This window comes from Mercenaria mercenaria, chromosome 12 (genome assembly GCF_021730395.1).
Source record: "Mercenaria mercenaria strain notata chromosome 12, MADL_Memer_1, whole genome shotgun sequence".
Lineage (NCBI taxonomy): Eukaryota > Metazoa > Mollusca > Bivalvia > Venerida > Veneridae > Mercenaria > Mercenaria mercenaria.
In genome coordinates, this window is record NC_069372.1 from 71,329,935 (window position 1) to 71,345,577 (window position 15,643).

A 15,643-nucleotide genomic window follows, 5' to 3' on the forward strand; every position below is an offset into this window, starting at 1 on the left:
AGAAATTTTACAAATGTGTCTTGCTGTAATTTGTCCTTCAGATGATCATGACCTGGATCCCATTAGAAATAAGCTTTTGGGATTAATGGGTTATCCATGCAACCATAGATCATATTTATATTACCCAAGTTTTCCATTTCAATATGAAAATATGCTCTTAGCCTATATATTGCTATTAAGTAGTTATGCTCTTATTTATCACTTTTGCTTTTAAGAATGCTGAACTTGCAATATATGAAATTTCACCTGTGCAGTAGAAATTTTGTTACTTTATTTAAATGTCTGTCTAATCTATTTCATTTGTTAAAATTATTTTACATTGTTAATACTGTATGATTTGTGCTAATGTTCTGATCTATGTAATTGCAAATCTCCAAATTCTCTTGTAGACCTTAATGGATTTAGTGGAAATGAGGAAAGACCATATAGGGATGCTATAATTCACTGGTTAGGTGTAATTCTTGCAAGCAGTTTCAAAGGAGAAGATGTATAGGTTAAATGTAAGTTTGGTGTAATTCTGGCGAGTAGCTTCAGAGGAGAAGAGGTACAAGTTTGGTGAAATTCTGGCCAGTATTTTCAGAGGAGAAGTGGTACAAGTTTGGTGTAATTCTGGCTAGTATTTTCAGAGGAGAAAATGTGTAAGTTTGGTGTAATTCTGGTCAGTATTTTCAGAGGAGAAGAGGTATAAGTTTGGTGTAATTCTGGCTAGTATTTTCAGAGGAGAAAATGTATAAGTTTGGTGTGATTCTGGCCAGTTTTTTCAGAGGAGAAAATGTATAAGTTTGGTGTGATTCTGGCTAGTATTTTCAGAGGAGAAAATGTATAAGTTTGGTGTGATTCTGGCCAGTTTTTTCAGAGGAGAAGATGTATAAGTTTGGTGTAATTCTGGCCAGTTTTTTCAGAGGAGAAGATGTATAAGTTTGGTGTAATTCTGGCTAGTATTTTCAGAGGAGAAAATGTATAAGTTTGGTGTAATTCTGGCTAGTATTTTCAGAGGAGAAAATGTATAAGTTTGGTGTGATTCTGGCCAGTTTTTTCAGAGGAGAAGATGTATAAGTTTGGTGTAATTCTGGCTAGTATTTTCAGAGGAGAAGAGGTATAAGTTTGGTGTAATTCTGGCTAGTATTTTCAGAGGAGAAAATGTATAAGTTTGGTGTGATTCTGGCCAGTTTTTTCAGAGGAGAAAATGTATAAGTTTGGTGTAATTCTGGCTAGTATTTTCAAAGGAGAAGATGTATAAGTTTGGTGTAATTCTGGCTAGTATTTTCAAAGGAGAAGATGTATAAGTTTGGTGTAATTCTGGCTAGTATTTTCAGAGGAGAAAATGTATAAGTTTGGTGTGATTCTGGCCAGTTTTTTCAGAGGAGAAAATGTATAAGTTTGGTGTAATTCTGGCTAGTATTTTCAAAGGAGAAGATGTATAAGTTTGGTGTAATTCTGGCTAGTATTTTCAGAGGAGAAAATGTATAAGTTTGGTGTGATTCTGGCCAGTTTTTTCAGAGGAGAAAATGTATAAGTTTGGTGTGATTCTGGCCAGTTTTTTCAGAGGAGAAAATGTGTAAGTTTGGTGTAATTCTGGCCAGTATTTTCAGAGGAGAAGATGTATAAGTTTGGTGTAATTCCGGCCAGTTTTTTCAGAGGAGAAAATGTGTAAGTTTGGTGTAATTCTGGCCAGTATTTTCAGAGGAGAAGATGTATAAGTTTGGTGTAATTCCGGCCAGTTTTTTCAGAGGAGAAGATGTATAAGTTTGGTGTAATTCTGGCCAGTTTTTTCAGAGGAGAAAATGTATAAGTTTGGTGTAATTCCGGCCAGTTTTTTCAGAGGAGAAAATGTATAAGTTTGGTGTAATTCTGGCTAGTATTTTCAGAGGAGAAGAGGTATAAGTTTGGTGTAATTCTGGCTAGTATTTTCAGAGGAGAAAATGTATAAGTTTGGTGTGATTCTGGCCAGTTTTTTCAGAGGAGAAAATGTATAAGTTTGGTGTGATTCTGGCCAGTTTTTTCAGAGGAGAAAATGTGTAAGTTTGGTGTAATTCTGGCCAGTATTTTCAGAGGAGAAGATATATAAGTTTGGTGTAAATTCCGGCCAGTTTTTCAGAGGAGAAAAGTTATAAGTTGGTGTAATTCGGCCAGTTTTTTCAAGGGAAGATATTAAAGTTTGGTTGTAATTCGGCCAGTTTTTTCGAGAAAGATGTATAGTTTGGTGTGATTCTGGCCAGTATTTCAGGGAGGAGATGTATAAGTAATTCTGGCTAGTATTTTCAGAGGAGAAGATGTATAATTTTGGTGTAATTCTGGCTAGTATTTTCAGAGGAGAAGATGTATAAATTTAGTGTTGTTCTGGCTAGCAGTTTAAGAGAAAGATTTATTTAACATTTTCAGAGGAGAAGAGGTACAAGTTTGGTGTAATTCTGGCCAGTATTTTCAGAGGAGAAGATGTATAAGTTTGGTGTAATTCTTGCCAGTATTTTCATAGGAGATGTATAAGTTTGGTGTAATTCTGGCCAGTATTTTCATAGGAGATGTATAAGTTTGGTGTAATTCTGGCCAGTATTTTTAAGAGGAGATGTATAAATTTGGTGTAATTCTGGCATATTTTCCGAGGAGAAGATGTATAAGTTTGGTGTAATCTGGCTAAGATTTTCCGAGGAAAGATGTATAAGTTTGGTGTAATTCTGGCTAAGATTTTCCGAGGAGAAGATGTATAAGTTTGGGGTATTACTGGCCAGTATTTTCCGAGGAGAAGAATGTATAAGTTTGGTGTAATTCATTTGCCATATTTTCGAGGAGAAGATGTAATAAGTTTGGTTTTAAATTCTGGCTAAGATTTTCGAGGAGAAGATGTATAAGTTTGGTGTAATTTGGCTAAGATTTCCGAGGAAAGATGTATAAGTTTGGTGTGATTTGGCTAGTATTTTCAAAGGAGAAGATGTATAATTTGGTGTCATTTGGCCAGTATTTTTCGAGGAAAGATTATAAGTTTGTGAATTCTGGCCAGTATTTTCCGAGGAGTAAGATGTATAAGTTTGGTGTATTCTGGCTAGTATTTTCCGAGGAGAAGATGTATAAGTTTGGTGTAATTCTGGCCAGTATTTTCCGAGAAGATGTATAAGTTTGGTGTAATTCTGGCTAGTATTTTCCGAGGAGAAGATGTATAAGTTTGGTGTAATTCTGGCCAGTATTTTCCGAGGAGAAGATGTATAAGTTTGGTGTAATTCTGGCTAGTATTTTCAGAGGAGAAGATGTATAAGTTTGGTGTAATTCTGGCCAGTATTTTCCGAGGAGAAGATGTATAAGTTTGGTGTAATTCTGGCTAAGATTTTCCGAGGAGAAGATGTATAAGTTTGGTGTAATTCTGGCTAGTATTTTCAAAGGAGAAGATGTATAAGTTTGGTGTAATTCTGGCTAGTATTTTCAGAGGAGAAGATGTATAAGTTTGGTGTGATTCTGGCTAGTATTTTCAAAGGAGAAGATGTACAAGTTTGGTGTAATTCTGGCTAGTATTTTCAGAGGAGATGTATAAGTGGAAATGCTGACCACGAATGCCAGACCATCCACTAAACTAATAGCTCACCCAGAACTTTTGTGAGCTGACAAAAGCCTTAAACAACAATAATGCTGACAATCAAGAAACAATTATACCAGAATTCTTTTTTATCAACCAAACCCATAACATGGTGCAAATATTAGGACAGAACACAAAGCTCACTGGTCCTTCTACACATATGTTAGCTAAAACATGACTTTTCTTGGAGTATACACTCAAGTTATTTGTTGGATCAGATCTCATTAATTAGGCAGTTCAATGTAATCTACACAAGGTTCTCTTACTGCAAATTCTATTCCATAATTATCTGACCAACCAAATTCTGTCTCTTGTTTTTTAAATGGCATGTGCAGAGATAGTGTTACATCACTGTAGTAATCTTTTAAGTAGTTTTCAGCCTTACTGAAAAATGTTGATTTAAAACCTTTCATGCCTTCAGCAACTCCAGAACAGAAATGTCTGTAATTTAGAGTAAGCCAGAGAAACAAAACAACTGAAAGAGAGAGTTCTTTTCCACGAAACAGCTGCAATGTCTTCGAAGACAGCAACACATCATTTTCACAGTCATAAAAGAAAATCACTAATTCCTTTGCATTCATTCCTATCCCAGGTATCAAACAATTTTTCAACAGATCTTTGTTCAGTTTATGCTGCAAAAATGAAAATAAAATTGTCTGAGCCCTCAGCTGAGTTAAGTCTTTTTCTGAAAAGCTCTCGTTTGCTTCTCCAGAGGATGATGACAGATCTTCAGATGTAACATATTGTTTTCTCTCTCTTATCACAGTGATAGGAACATGTTGCATTATAATGTCAGCCTTCCCATGCCATCCGGCCTCCAAACCTGAAAAAGGAACACAGAGTTTAGAGTAGGATGAAAATATGTAACATATAATTTATGATATTTGCCATACAAAGGTAATTAACAAGAGATACATTAAGGACTTGTATCACTCACCTGACCTAACTCTTATATCTGATGACAAAGAAACTTGTTTGACACCAAATTCAATAAGAAAACATTCCGACTACGTTTAATGTAAATCAGGTAAAAATGTGGCCTCTATAAAATTTTCTGTGAACTAGTTTCCTTTATCAGATAACAAAGTTTTAAGCTAAACCAACATTTTATACAAAAAATCATTTTGGCAAGGTTTCCATTAGATGCTGCCACATACTAAATATCAAAGCCCTAGCTACTGTGGTTTAGGACAAGAAGATTTTTAAAGGGTTTCCTTTTGGTTGCCATGGCAACCAGAGTTCTGTATCAGTATGGAAATCAATTCTTTACAAGGCAGTCTGAAAGACAGCCAAATCCCCCGCCACTGCTATGGATAGTGAAAGGGTAAACCTTTGACCTTTAGCTGTGACCCTGACCTTGAACTGACATGGCTGACTCATGAATTCTGCACAATGTCTTGAAGAGGTGATCATTTGACCCAAGTTTCATAAAAATCCTTAAAGGGGTTTAGGAGATACAGAGCTCAAACCTTTCAGCCAGAGTTGTGACCTTGACCTCAAGTTGACATGGCTGACTCATTAGTTCTGCACATCTTTTGATGAGGTGATCATTTGACCCATGTTTGATGAAAATCCTTCAAGGGGTTTAGGAGATACAAAGTGGACACAAAATGAAGGCTCAAACCTTTGACCCTAAGTTATGACCTTGACCTTGAGCCGGCATGGCTGACTCAAGTTCTGCACATCTTTTGATTAGGTGATCATTTGACCCAAGTTTAATAAAATTTCTTCAAGGGGTTTAAGAGATACAGAGTGGACACAAAATGGAAGGCTCAGACCTTTGACCTTGAGCTGTGATCTTGACCTTGAGCCAGCATGGCTGACTCATGAGTTCTGCACATCGCCTTGATGAGGTGATCATTCGACCCAAGTTTCAAATGAATCCTTCAAGGGAATTAAGAGATACAGAGCAGACAAAAAATGGAAGGCTCAAACCTTTGACCTTCAGTTGTGACCTTGACATTGAGCTGGCATGGCTGACTCATGAGTTCTGCACATTGCCTTGATAAGGTGATCATTTGACCCAAGTTTGATGAAAATCCTTCAAAGGGTTTAGGAGATATAGAGCGGACACAAAATGGAAGGCTCAAACCTTTGACCCTAACTTGTGACCTTGATCAGGAGCCGGCATGGCTGATTAATGGGTTCTTCACATCGTCTTGATGAGGTGATCATTTGAACCAAGTTTTATAAAATTCCTTCAAGGGGCTAAGGAGATATAGAGCGAACACAAAATGGAAGGCTCAAACCTTTGACCTTGAGTTGTGACCTTGACCTTGAGCAGACAAGGCTGACTCATGGGTTCTGCAAATTGTCTTGATGAGGTGATCATTTGACCCAAGTTTCATGAAAATCCTTCAAGGGGTTTAGGAGATATGGAGCGGACACGAAAGTGTTACGGACAGACGGACGGAAGGACAGAAGGACGAACGAAGACCATTCCTATAACCCCCCACCACACTGTCATGTTATCAAATTAGTCCTATTTAAATGAAGAAAATACTTAACCTACCAAAGGAAGTATCTCCTATTTTTCCAATCAATGGGTCTTTCTCTTTACAAGGACAAACTCCAAGGTCTTCTTGTAATCTAAAGTTAGGAGCTGAATCAACCATGTACGCTTCATCAACTGACAGTTTAGAAAACAGATGCTGAGCCAGAGTAAACACCCACTGTTCTTCATACTCCGGCTCTTCGAATAAAGGGTCATGACCTGAAATTGATAAACACATATATATGTGTATATAATATTACCATTTGCAGATGAAACAAGTTTCTGACAATATTTGGGGGAAAAAATCACTTACAGAAAAATAAAATTCTTGCTTTCTGAATTTTCAGGTTAATTTGCTTATGTTATGGCAGGTAGAAACCTTATCATTGGCTAAAGAGAATACAAAAGATGACACTGATCTGCTATGTATGACAACTTGGGCCTGTATTCATCAATGCTGTTAGTCTGAAATTTGTATGTTAGTTTTGTTGGACATATGGTGACCTTCTAGCTTTTTTTGTGGTGTAGCTTTTATTGTGATGCAGAGGAGGAAATGGTGGCCTATAAGAAGAACCAAGGTACATGTACACTAAACTATTTTGCACAATGGCAATCATCCAGCTAGACAGCTTATCATAAAATAATTTGAGCTGGGCTCAAGCTTATAATAACCTGAGCTGGGCCTAAGCTTACAGAGGTGAAAGGCTACTCAAGCAAGGGATGTCAACCACTTGATAACAAAGGTCCCAGATTTAAATTTTATTAGTTACTAGAAAGTATAAAATGGTACTCATTTTGAATCTTGTAAAATTGCTCTATATATTTGGCAGGTGAAAGAGTCAATTTGAAAAAAACTGCTAAATTTCATTATATCTTGATGTTTTTATAAGGATGTTGAAATTTTTAGGAATGCCTTGATTAAAATCCTAATCTGGTATTTGCAGATGAACTAAGTATCAAAATGTCAATCCTATAATTTTGGTTGTTGTTATGCGGCAAATTTACTTCCACAGAATTCTCAAAATAAAATAAGGGGCCTCTTTTCACCCTAGGGGCAAAATTTGAACAATCTTCATAGCCTTGTTTGTTACTGAGATTTAATAACCTCATCTAGAAACAAGAGAACCGCCTACGGGTGCCATTGCTCGTCTGCAGGTGTTATGGTGTTAAGTTACCGTAATAATTCTATTTATAGCCCGGGCGTTTATTAGAAACACGGTCGACTCAAAACTTAGGGATGGGTGAATATTAGAGACAAATCACCAGCAAACATTCAAAATCTTGATGTAATATTTATTTTCGAACATATCGGTGACTATTAGAAAGTAATGATGTGATAGTCGTACAAAATTGATAACGGCTGTACTAGATCAGTGCTATAACCGGCCAAGCTAAAATCACAAAATACATGATTAAATTTAATTTATTCTGTCATGAATATAGTATTCAGTATTTTTGTTTGTGATTCTGTCAATTTCAAGCAAATTTAAACAACACCCTATTGTTTTAGATCAAAGCACCTTGAATCCAATATTGATTAAATTTCCCTTTCAGGACCCCTGTCTCGAAATGCCAGACGTGACGTTATTACAAAAAGCATGCGCCTTTGCATTAGCATATGCTTACCTGGGTGAATACACATTACATGTACATATGATATGGTGGCATGTGTGTTAGTTTCAGTTAAAGCAGCCATAAAAGGTTATCATGTTCATAAAAAGTTAAAAACAATCATCCTTTCGAAATTATACTGACATGCATATTAGAACCTGAAAACGAACACAGTGATAGTGCTATTGTTTGTGCAAGGAGGGGGCGTCGAAATACCTTGTTCATGTAAAATATTTGGAATTAAAGACAGGAAAAGTGATGTATGATCTTACCTTAGAAGGGAAATAAGAAAACTCGCTGTTTAACTGATAAAAGGTAGGATTATTTTCTAAGATTCAAAGGATGGGCGCTTATTAGATAACATCGTAATTTTGATTTTTTTCTAAAAAAAGGCTGGTTTTTTTTACAAAAAGTCGGGACTGGGCGTTTATTAGAGCGTGGGCTATAAATAGAATTATTATGTATTTATAGTAATCACAAAGGGAAGTTAATCCTAACAAGAGTGCCAGACTGTCACAAAATATGCCCGTTTAAATATTCAGTTGCGTATCATAAAGGTAATAATGTTGATGTTGTATGCCTTATAATTAACCAAAAAAAAGAGTAAGAAGGAATCAAGGTATTTCTGAGGTTCCACGTAGGATGAAATTGACAATCGGATCAAAACTGTTTGAATGGACAAGGCTAATTTCACAGATTTCGAGTAATTTAAGGGCTATAATCCAAGAGTGCCTGGGGCCATTTGGGTGGTTATCAAACTTGGCCGAGATATGTCCAAGAACACTGTCAGCAAGTTTGATGAAGATTGGATGAAAACTGTTTGACTTAGAGAGCGGACAAGGCTAAATTCGCAGTTTTTAGAGAATTCAAGGGCCATAAGCCAAGAGTGCATGGGACCATTGGGTGGTTATCAACTTGGCCGAGATATTATGCCCAAAATTACTGTCATAAAAACAGTCAGACTGCACCAAAAGATAAGTCAATGTTTTAAAAAATTTCCAAGGGAGCTCCCCAGTGCCCCAATTAGCTGGAGGGGGACACCACCTCCCAAACTCAACCCTTTTCCTGTGCGTATAATTTTTATTGCCCTGGGTACGCCCTTGATTCAAGGGCCATAATCCAAGAGTGCCTGGAACCATTTGGGTAGTTATCGAACTTGGCCAAGATATCTTGCCCACAAACATTATCAGCAAGTTTGGTGAAGATCGGATGAAAACTGTTCAACTTAGAGAGCGGACATGCTTTGGATGCCAACTGCCCGCCACAGGTGTTCATATAATACGCTCTGCTCTTTCACAGATGGGCGTATAAAAAAGAAAACAAATCTATATAATATATGTCCAAACAAACCTCCTTAACAGGTACAGATAGGTCAAAATACATCTAACAAGAGCACCGCCTTGCGGGTGCTGACGCTCATCTGATTTTTTTTGTGTAATAGAAATATTGTCCTACCCATGATTTTCTAAGTCTAAAAAGGGCCATCATTCTTGCAAAAAGCAGGTTAGAGTTATGTTTCTTGATGTTTAGTGTCCACTTATGATGGTGAAAAACTGTCGCAAGTTTTAAAGCAATAGCTTTGATAGTTTATGAGAAAAGTTGACTTAAACATAATACTCAACCAAGAAAATTATTTTCTAAGTCCAAAAAGGGCAATAATTATTGCAAAAAGCAGGATGGAGTTATGTTGCTTGCTGTACAGGGTCAGCTTATGATGGTCAACAAGTGTTGCAAGTTTCAAAGCAATAGCTTTGATAGTTTAAGAGAAAAAGTTGACCTAAACATAAAACTTAACCAAGAAATCTGATATTTTCTAAGTCCAAAAGGGGCCATAAATCTTGCAAAAAGCAGGATGGAGTTATGTTTCTTGCTGTACAGGGTCAACTTATGATGGTGAACAAGTGTTGCAAGTTTTAAAGCAATAGCTTTGATAGTTTAGGATAAAAGCTGACCTAAACATAAAACTTAACCAAGAAAACTGATTTTCTAAGTCCAAAAGCGGCAATAAATCTTGCAAAAAGCAAGATGGAGTTATGTTTCTTGATGTACAGGGTCTGCTTATGATGGTGAACAAGTATTCCAAGTTTCAAAGCAATAGCTTTGATAGTTTAGGAGAAAAGTTGACCTAAACATAAAACTTAACCAAGAAATCTGATATTTTCTAAGTACAAAAGGGGCCATAAATCTTGCAAAAAGCAAGATGGAGTTATGTTTCTTGCTATACAGGGTCAGCTTATGATGGTGAACAAGTATTCCAAGTTTCAAAGCAATAGCTTTGATAGTTTAGGAGAAAAGGTGACCTAAACATAAAACTTAACCAAGAAAACTGATTTTCTAAGTCCAAAAGGGGCCATAAATCTTGCAAAAAGCAAGATGGAGTTATGTTTCTTGATGTACAGGGTCAGCTTATGATGGTGAACAAGTATTCCAAGTTTCAAAGCAATAGCTTTGATAGTTTAGGAGAAAAGTTGACCTAAACATAAAACTTAACCAAGAAATCTGATATTTTCTAAGTACAAAAGGGGCCATAAATCTTGCAAAAAGCAAGATGGAGTTATGTTTCTTGCTATACAGGGTCAGCTTATGATGGTGAACAAGTATTCCAAGTTTCAAAGCAATAGCTTTGATAGTTTAGGAGAAAAGGTGACCTAAACATAAAACTTAACCAGGCAACGCCGACGCCGACGCCGACGCCGACAACCGCTCAAGTGATGACAATAACTCATCATTTTTTTTCAAAAAATCAGATGAGCTAAAAATTGGATGTAACATACATGTTGTACCACAAAAAAGTGGTCTCAATTTTTCCCTATGGCCAGTAATAAACAGGAGCACCGCCCTGCGGGTGCTGACGCTCATCTGATTTTTTTGTATAATAGAAATATTGTCCTACCCATGATTTTCTAAGTCTAAAAAGGGCCATCATTCTTGCAAAAAGCAGGATAGAGTTATGTTTCTTGATGTACAGCGTACGCTTATGATGGTGAAAAACTGTTGCAAGTTTTAAAGCAATAGCTTTGATAGTTTATGAGAAAAGCTGACTTAAACATAATACTCAACCAAGAAAACTGATTTTCTAAGTCCAAAAGGGGCAATAATTATTGCAAAAAAGCAGGATGGAGTTATGTTTCTTGCTGTACAGGGTCAGCTTATGATGGTGAACAAGTGTTGCAAGTCTCAAAGCAAAAGCTTTCATAGTTTAAGAGAAAAAGTTGACCTAAACATAAAACTTAACCAAGAAATCTGATATTTTCTAAGTCCAAAAGGGGCCATAAATCTTGCAAAAAGCAGGATGGAGTTATGTTTCTTGCTGTACAGGGTCAGCTATTGAAGGTGAACAAGTGTTGCAAGTTTCAAAACAATACGTTGGATAGTTTAGGAGAAAAGCTGACCTAAACATAAAACTTCACCAAGAAATCAAATTTTCTAAGTCCAAAAGGGGCCATAAATCTTGCAAAAAGCAGAATGGAGTTATGTTCCTTGCTGCACAGGGTCAGCTTATGATGGTGAACAACAGTTGCAAGTTTCAAAGCAATATCTTTGATAGTTTAGGAAAATACCCTGACCTAAACATAAAACTTAACCAAGAAATCTGATATTTTCTAAGTCCAAAAGGGGCCATAATTCTTGCAAAAAGCAGAATGGAGTTATGTTTCTTGGTGTACAGGGTCAGTAATATCTTTGATAGTTTAGGAGAAAAGCTGACCTAAATATAAAACTTAACCAGGCAACGCCGACGCCGACACCAATCAAGTGATGATAAAAAAACTCATCATTTTTTTTGCAAAAATCAGATGTGCTAAAAAGTAACAATATAAGCTATTTATAGTAAATCAAAGGGAAATAATTCTAAAACACCTCATGGTGGTGAACATTTGTGCCAAGTTACATCAAAATCCCTCCAAGCATGAAGAAGAAATGCTAAGGACAAAGTCATTCTTGAATTTGATATTTGACCTCTAAGTGTGACCTTGACCTTAGACATAGGGACCTGGTTCTTTCGCCTGACACTCCCGGTCACTCTGTCTCATCACTCTCATGGTAGAGAACATTTGTGCCAAGTTACATCAAATTTCCTCCATGCATGAAGAAGAAATGCTCTGAACAACATCAATCCTGAACTTGACCTTTAACCTCTCAGTGTGACCTTGACTAGACCTGAGGACCTAGTTCTGTGCAGGACACTCCATCTCATGATGGTGATCATTTGTGCCAAGTTACATCAAAATCCCTCCTTGCATGAAGAAGAAATGCTCCAGATAAAGTTTGTGGAGGCCCCCTGCATAGTATGTCCCGTTTTTCAGACTTGTGTATAAAAAGGGTCATAATTCTGACAAAATGCAGGTTAGAGTTATAACTCTTGGCCTTCAAAGTCAACTAATGACAATAAACAAGCTTATAAAGTTTCAAAGCTGTAGCTCTTAGTTTTTGAGAAAAGGTGGACCTAGACAACAATTTTAACCAAGAACCTCAAATTTTCTATGTACAAAAAAGGGCCATAATTCTGACAAAATGCATATCAGTGTTATGGTTCATGGCCTACATAGTCAACTAATAATGATAAACAACTATGCTAAGTTTTAAAGCTGTAGCTCCTATAGTTCTTGAGGAAAGGTAGACCTAAACAAAAATTTTAACCAACTCCGAGCACCAAGCTTGTAAGTTGTAATTTTTTTCAAAAATCAAGATTTTACACATCCTGCCAATGTCTGATTAAGCCATAGGGGCTGATCCTGTGTAACATGGATAGGCCTAGGTAGGTCCATGATCACCGGAAGCAGGCAGTTTTGTGACATAAGTGACACATTACTATATAAGTACTGGACGAACCCAGGAAAACTTTAAGTCTCATAATTCATTATGAGTAGGGGATCATGTCAGGCTCAACTAGAATGTGTCTGTAGGACACAGGGTGTGCCCCCACTGGTACATTTGTCACAAATAAGGGGCAATAATTCAAATGTTTGCATAAGGGGGTATAGCCTCAATAAACATTTTATGTAACTGATTCTTTATTCTAGGCCATATACTTCTTCAGCAATGAGCACCATAAACAAAAAATCCACTGTTTCGGCTATTTAAAGGGCCATAACTCTGTAATACAGTATTATTATTGCTTTTCTGTCATCATAGCTATTCAATACTTACAATTTCTGCTTGTCTAAAGCATTTTTATTTGTTTTTGCCCAAACTAACCCTCGGCAATCATAGAAAATTTGTCCTACGGCCGACTGCTCATAAAATCGTATCAAGTGCACAAAATGATGATTATAATTATCCAGTTTGTTATTCAATAGTCTAATTATCGCCAATTAACTGCCTGATCAAATAAAAAATTTGCAAATTGGCTCCCTCCCTTTCAATAACGGATGTTGTGTCTACACAGATTATCAATTTTTCACACCTTTTGGTTCGTAAAACTGGCCATATTCGTAGTTTTGCAGACAGACATAGCTTCGGGCTATTTTCACCAATTAGAAAATTTCGGAGCCACATTCAATTTTTTGTCGCAAATGGCTCAAGTGGCGATCGACAGCGTGACCCCTGATACTAATAAGCGCTAAGATTCTCAAGAAGGATGCCAAGTGTGCAAAGTCATATCCTGATCAAGATTCATGCAAGGTTTCATGAATTTTCATCAAAGGCACGTCATTAGTTGAAAATGTGACCTAAAACTTCTAGAAAAGTGGGAGTTGGAGTGGGATATGGAGTTCAACCCCTCCAAGTGTCAAGTGATCCACGCCACTAGAAGGAAACATCCTATCCCTACCCAGTATTACCTACATGGAGTCCAACTTGAATCGGTCAGCTAAATACCTAGGCGTGGATATCTCAAATGACCTATCATGTGACAATCGCATAAACAGGTCAACCAAAAAAGCTAACCAAACCCTAGGGTTCTTACGAAGAAACATTAAGGTCAAAGCCCAACCCAATAAGACCATTGCTTACCAGACTCTAGTCCGACACCACCTCGAATATGCCTCCGAGGTATGGTCGTCCCACACCCAAACTCAAATTGACCAAATTGAAAGCGTCCAAAGGAGAGCTGCCCATTGGATCAAGACCGACTATGGCCGTACTTCCAGTGTAACAGATATGCTACACTCCCTAAGCCTTCGTCGACTGGATTTAAGGCGTATAGATTCTAGGTTATCACTCTTCTATAAGATTCATCATGATCTGGTTGCTATCCCAATCATTGATTACCTTACCCCAACGACCCGATGTGTCCATTCCCTAAGTTATAGGTTAATTACTGCAACCACTGGCTATTACAAGTTTTCTTATTTTCCGAGAACAGTGTACCATTGGAACCAACTTCCCCCCAGTGTCGCCCACCTCCCTACCCTAGAGCAGTTCAGTGCTGCAGTTTGCAGCCTTGATCACGCCTCGCCCTAGTTATCCTGCAAAAGTTATCCTTTCACCTTTTTATATCGATGTCTACGGAAGATAGTTTTTTACTATTTCAGGGGCCATAACTTTAAAAATAAGGGGTGGAGCCAGACGAAAAATAAGAGGTGCTCAAGATTATATCATGATAAAGACTCATGTAAGTTTTCAAAATACTTTTTGAGCTAGGCACGTCAAAAGGTGAAAATGTGCATTTTTGACTATTTCAGGGGCAATAACTCTGGAAAAAGGGGGCGAAGTTTGACTAAAAATAGGAGGTGCGCAAGTTCATATCATGATAAAGACTCATACAAAGTTTCATCAATTTATCAAATAGTTTTTTAGCTAAATGCATCACAAACTTTGGACACACGCCTGCATGGACAAGACCAAATCTATCCCCCCACCACTCATGGGGGGTGGTGGGGGGGGGGGCACAATGACCTGTTTCCATGGTCCATGGACTACATTCTTCTAATAGGATAGGAAGGACTGCAGTATGGTCTGGGCCGGCCTACAGGGCAATAGCCTGAACCCCGAGCACAAGAGTTCCTTGGAGCATGAGAATAATGCGAAAATGTAATCCTGCTTACTTTGTTCTGAAATGAACTGCAATAGCTTTGCCAGTGCCCTCCATTGCAAGTTATCTTTAGGAACTTTAGGTTGTGCATCCAAAATTTTTTTCAAAACATCAAAGCCATCTACAAAAATATTTTCAAGAACAAAACCAGAATCACTCTGTGCCTTAAGTTGATAACAGTTTGTAGTAAGTGCAGCATCTCTAAAACCTACAGAAGTGCGTGGATTTGCGTCAATTATCTCCAAAATGGCCAAGTTCATATCATTTATTCCCAACTGAAGGTAGGAGAATGCTTTTTCCAAACAGAGCCTTTTAATATTTCTTTTTCCTTCTTCAAATGCAAATGACTGAAAAATTGGATCCAAGTGTTCTCTCTTCTGTCTTTTAGCCAGTGGTTCTTCGAAAAATTTATTCTCCATTTTATAAGTATTAATAAAGTAATGAAGTTATCTCTAGCACTAGATATCACTTTTTTGGGAAATACATTTTGGCAGTGAGAAATAGCAGTAAACACCGTTTGGCAAACGTCTATCGGTCGACGGAGCTTAAAAATATACGGCACAGACTCTCTTTCAGGATACCAGTATACAGTTTCTTGCCGGTGAGAATGCACGCCCCAGGAGGACTTGATACTCAGTCTATTTTACACTTGTTTCGAATGTATGTTACACCTATTCTTTTGCACGGTCTGGAAATAATCCTCCCAAGGACAAAATTACTTGATAAGCTGGAACTGTTCCAGAAGAAAATTTTTAAACAGCTTTTTGCCTTACCATCGAATACAGCAAACGCAGCCGTCTACATTTTGACCGGTTTTTTGCCCATAGAAGCTCAGATCCATAAAAGAGCTTTAAAACTGTACAACAATATATGTTTGCCTGACGAAAATTCAGTCGGAAAACGACTGGCTAGAAGACAACTACTTGTCAAACTTCCAGATAGTAATAGCTGCATGGTTTATAGAATTGACCAAGCTTTTTTGTTTGTATGATTTTGGAGA

The 15,643-nt window shown here is 37.3% G+C and overlaps 1 protein-coding gene across 1 annotated transcript; it reads right to left on the bottom strand.

Moving 5' to 3' along the window:
* Nucleotides 1–3,630: 3,630 nt before the first annotated feature.
* On the bottom strand, nt 3,631–15,161 carry LOC123534740 (uncharacterized). The gene is made up of 3 exons (XM_045317133.2): nt 14,657–15,161; nt 6,078–6,278; nt 3,631–4,388 (listed from the first exon to the last, which is right to left on the bottom strand). Exons 1-3 carry the CDS (start codon nt 15,060–15,062, stop codon nt 3,790–3,792), a joined length of 1,206 nt encoding a protein of 401 aa, XP_045173068.2. The 5' UTR covers nt 15,063–15,161; the 3' UTR covers nt 3,631–3,789.
* Between the last annotated feature and the right edge of the window lie 482 nt (nt 15,162–15,643).

What these genes read in the sequence shown, in the direction of transcription:
- LOC123534740 (XM_045317133.2), bottom strand. Translation starts at nt 15,062, where the DNA reads ATGGAGAATAAATTTTTCGAAGAACCACTGGCTAAAAGACAGAAGAGA. An exon ending in GCAGTTCATTTCAGAACAAA is followed by an intron (nt 6,279 to 14,656) that starts GTAAGCAGGATT and finishes TATCAATTTCAG; the next exon opens with GTCATGACCCTTTATTCGAA. An exon ending in AATAGGAGATACTTCCTTTG is followed by an intron (nt 4,389 to 6,077) that starts GTAGGTTAAGTA and finishes TTCCTTTTTCAG; the next exon opens with GTTTGGAGGCCGGATGGCAT.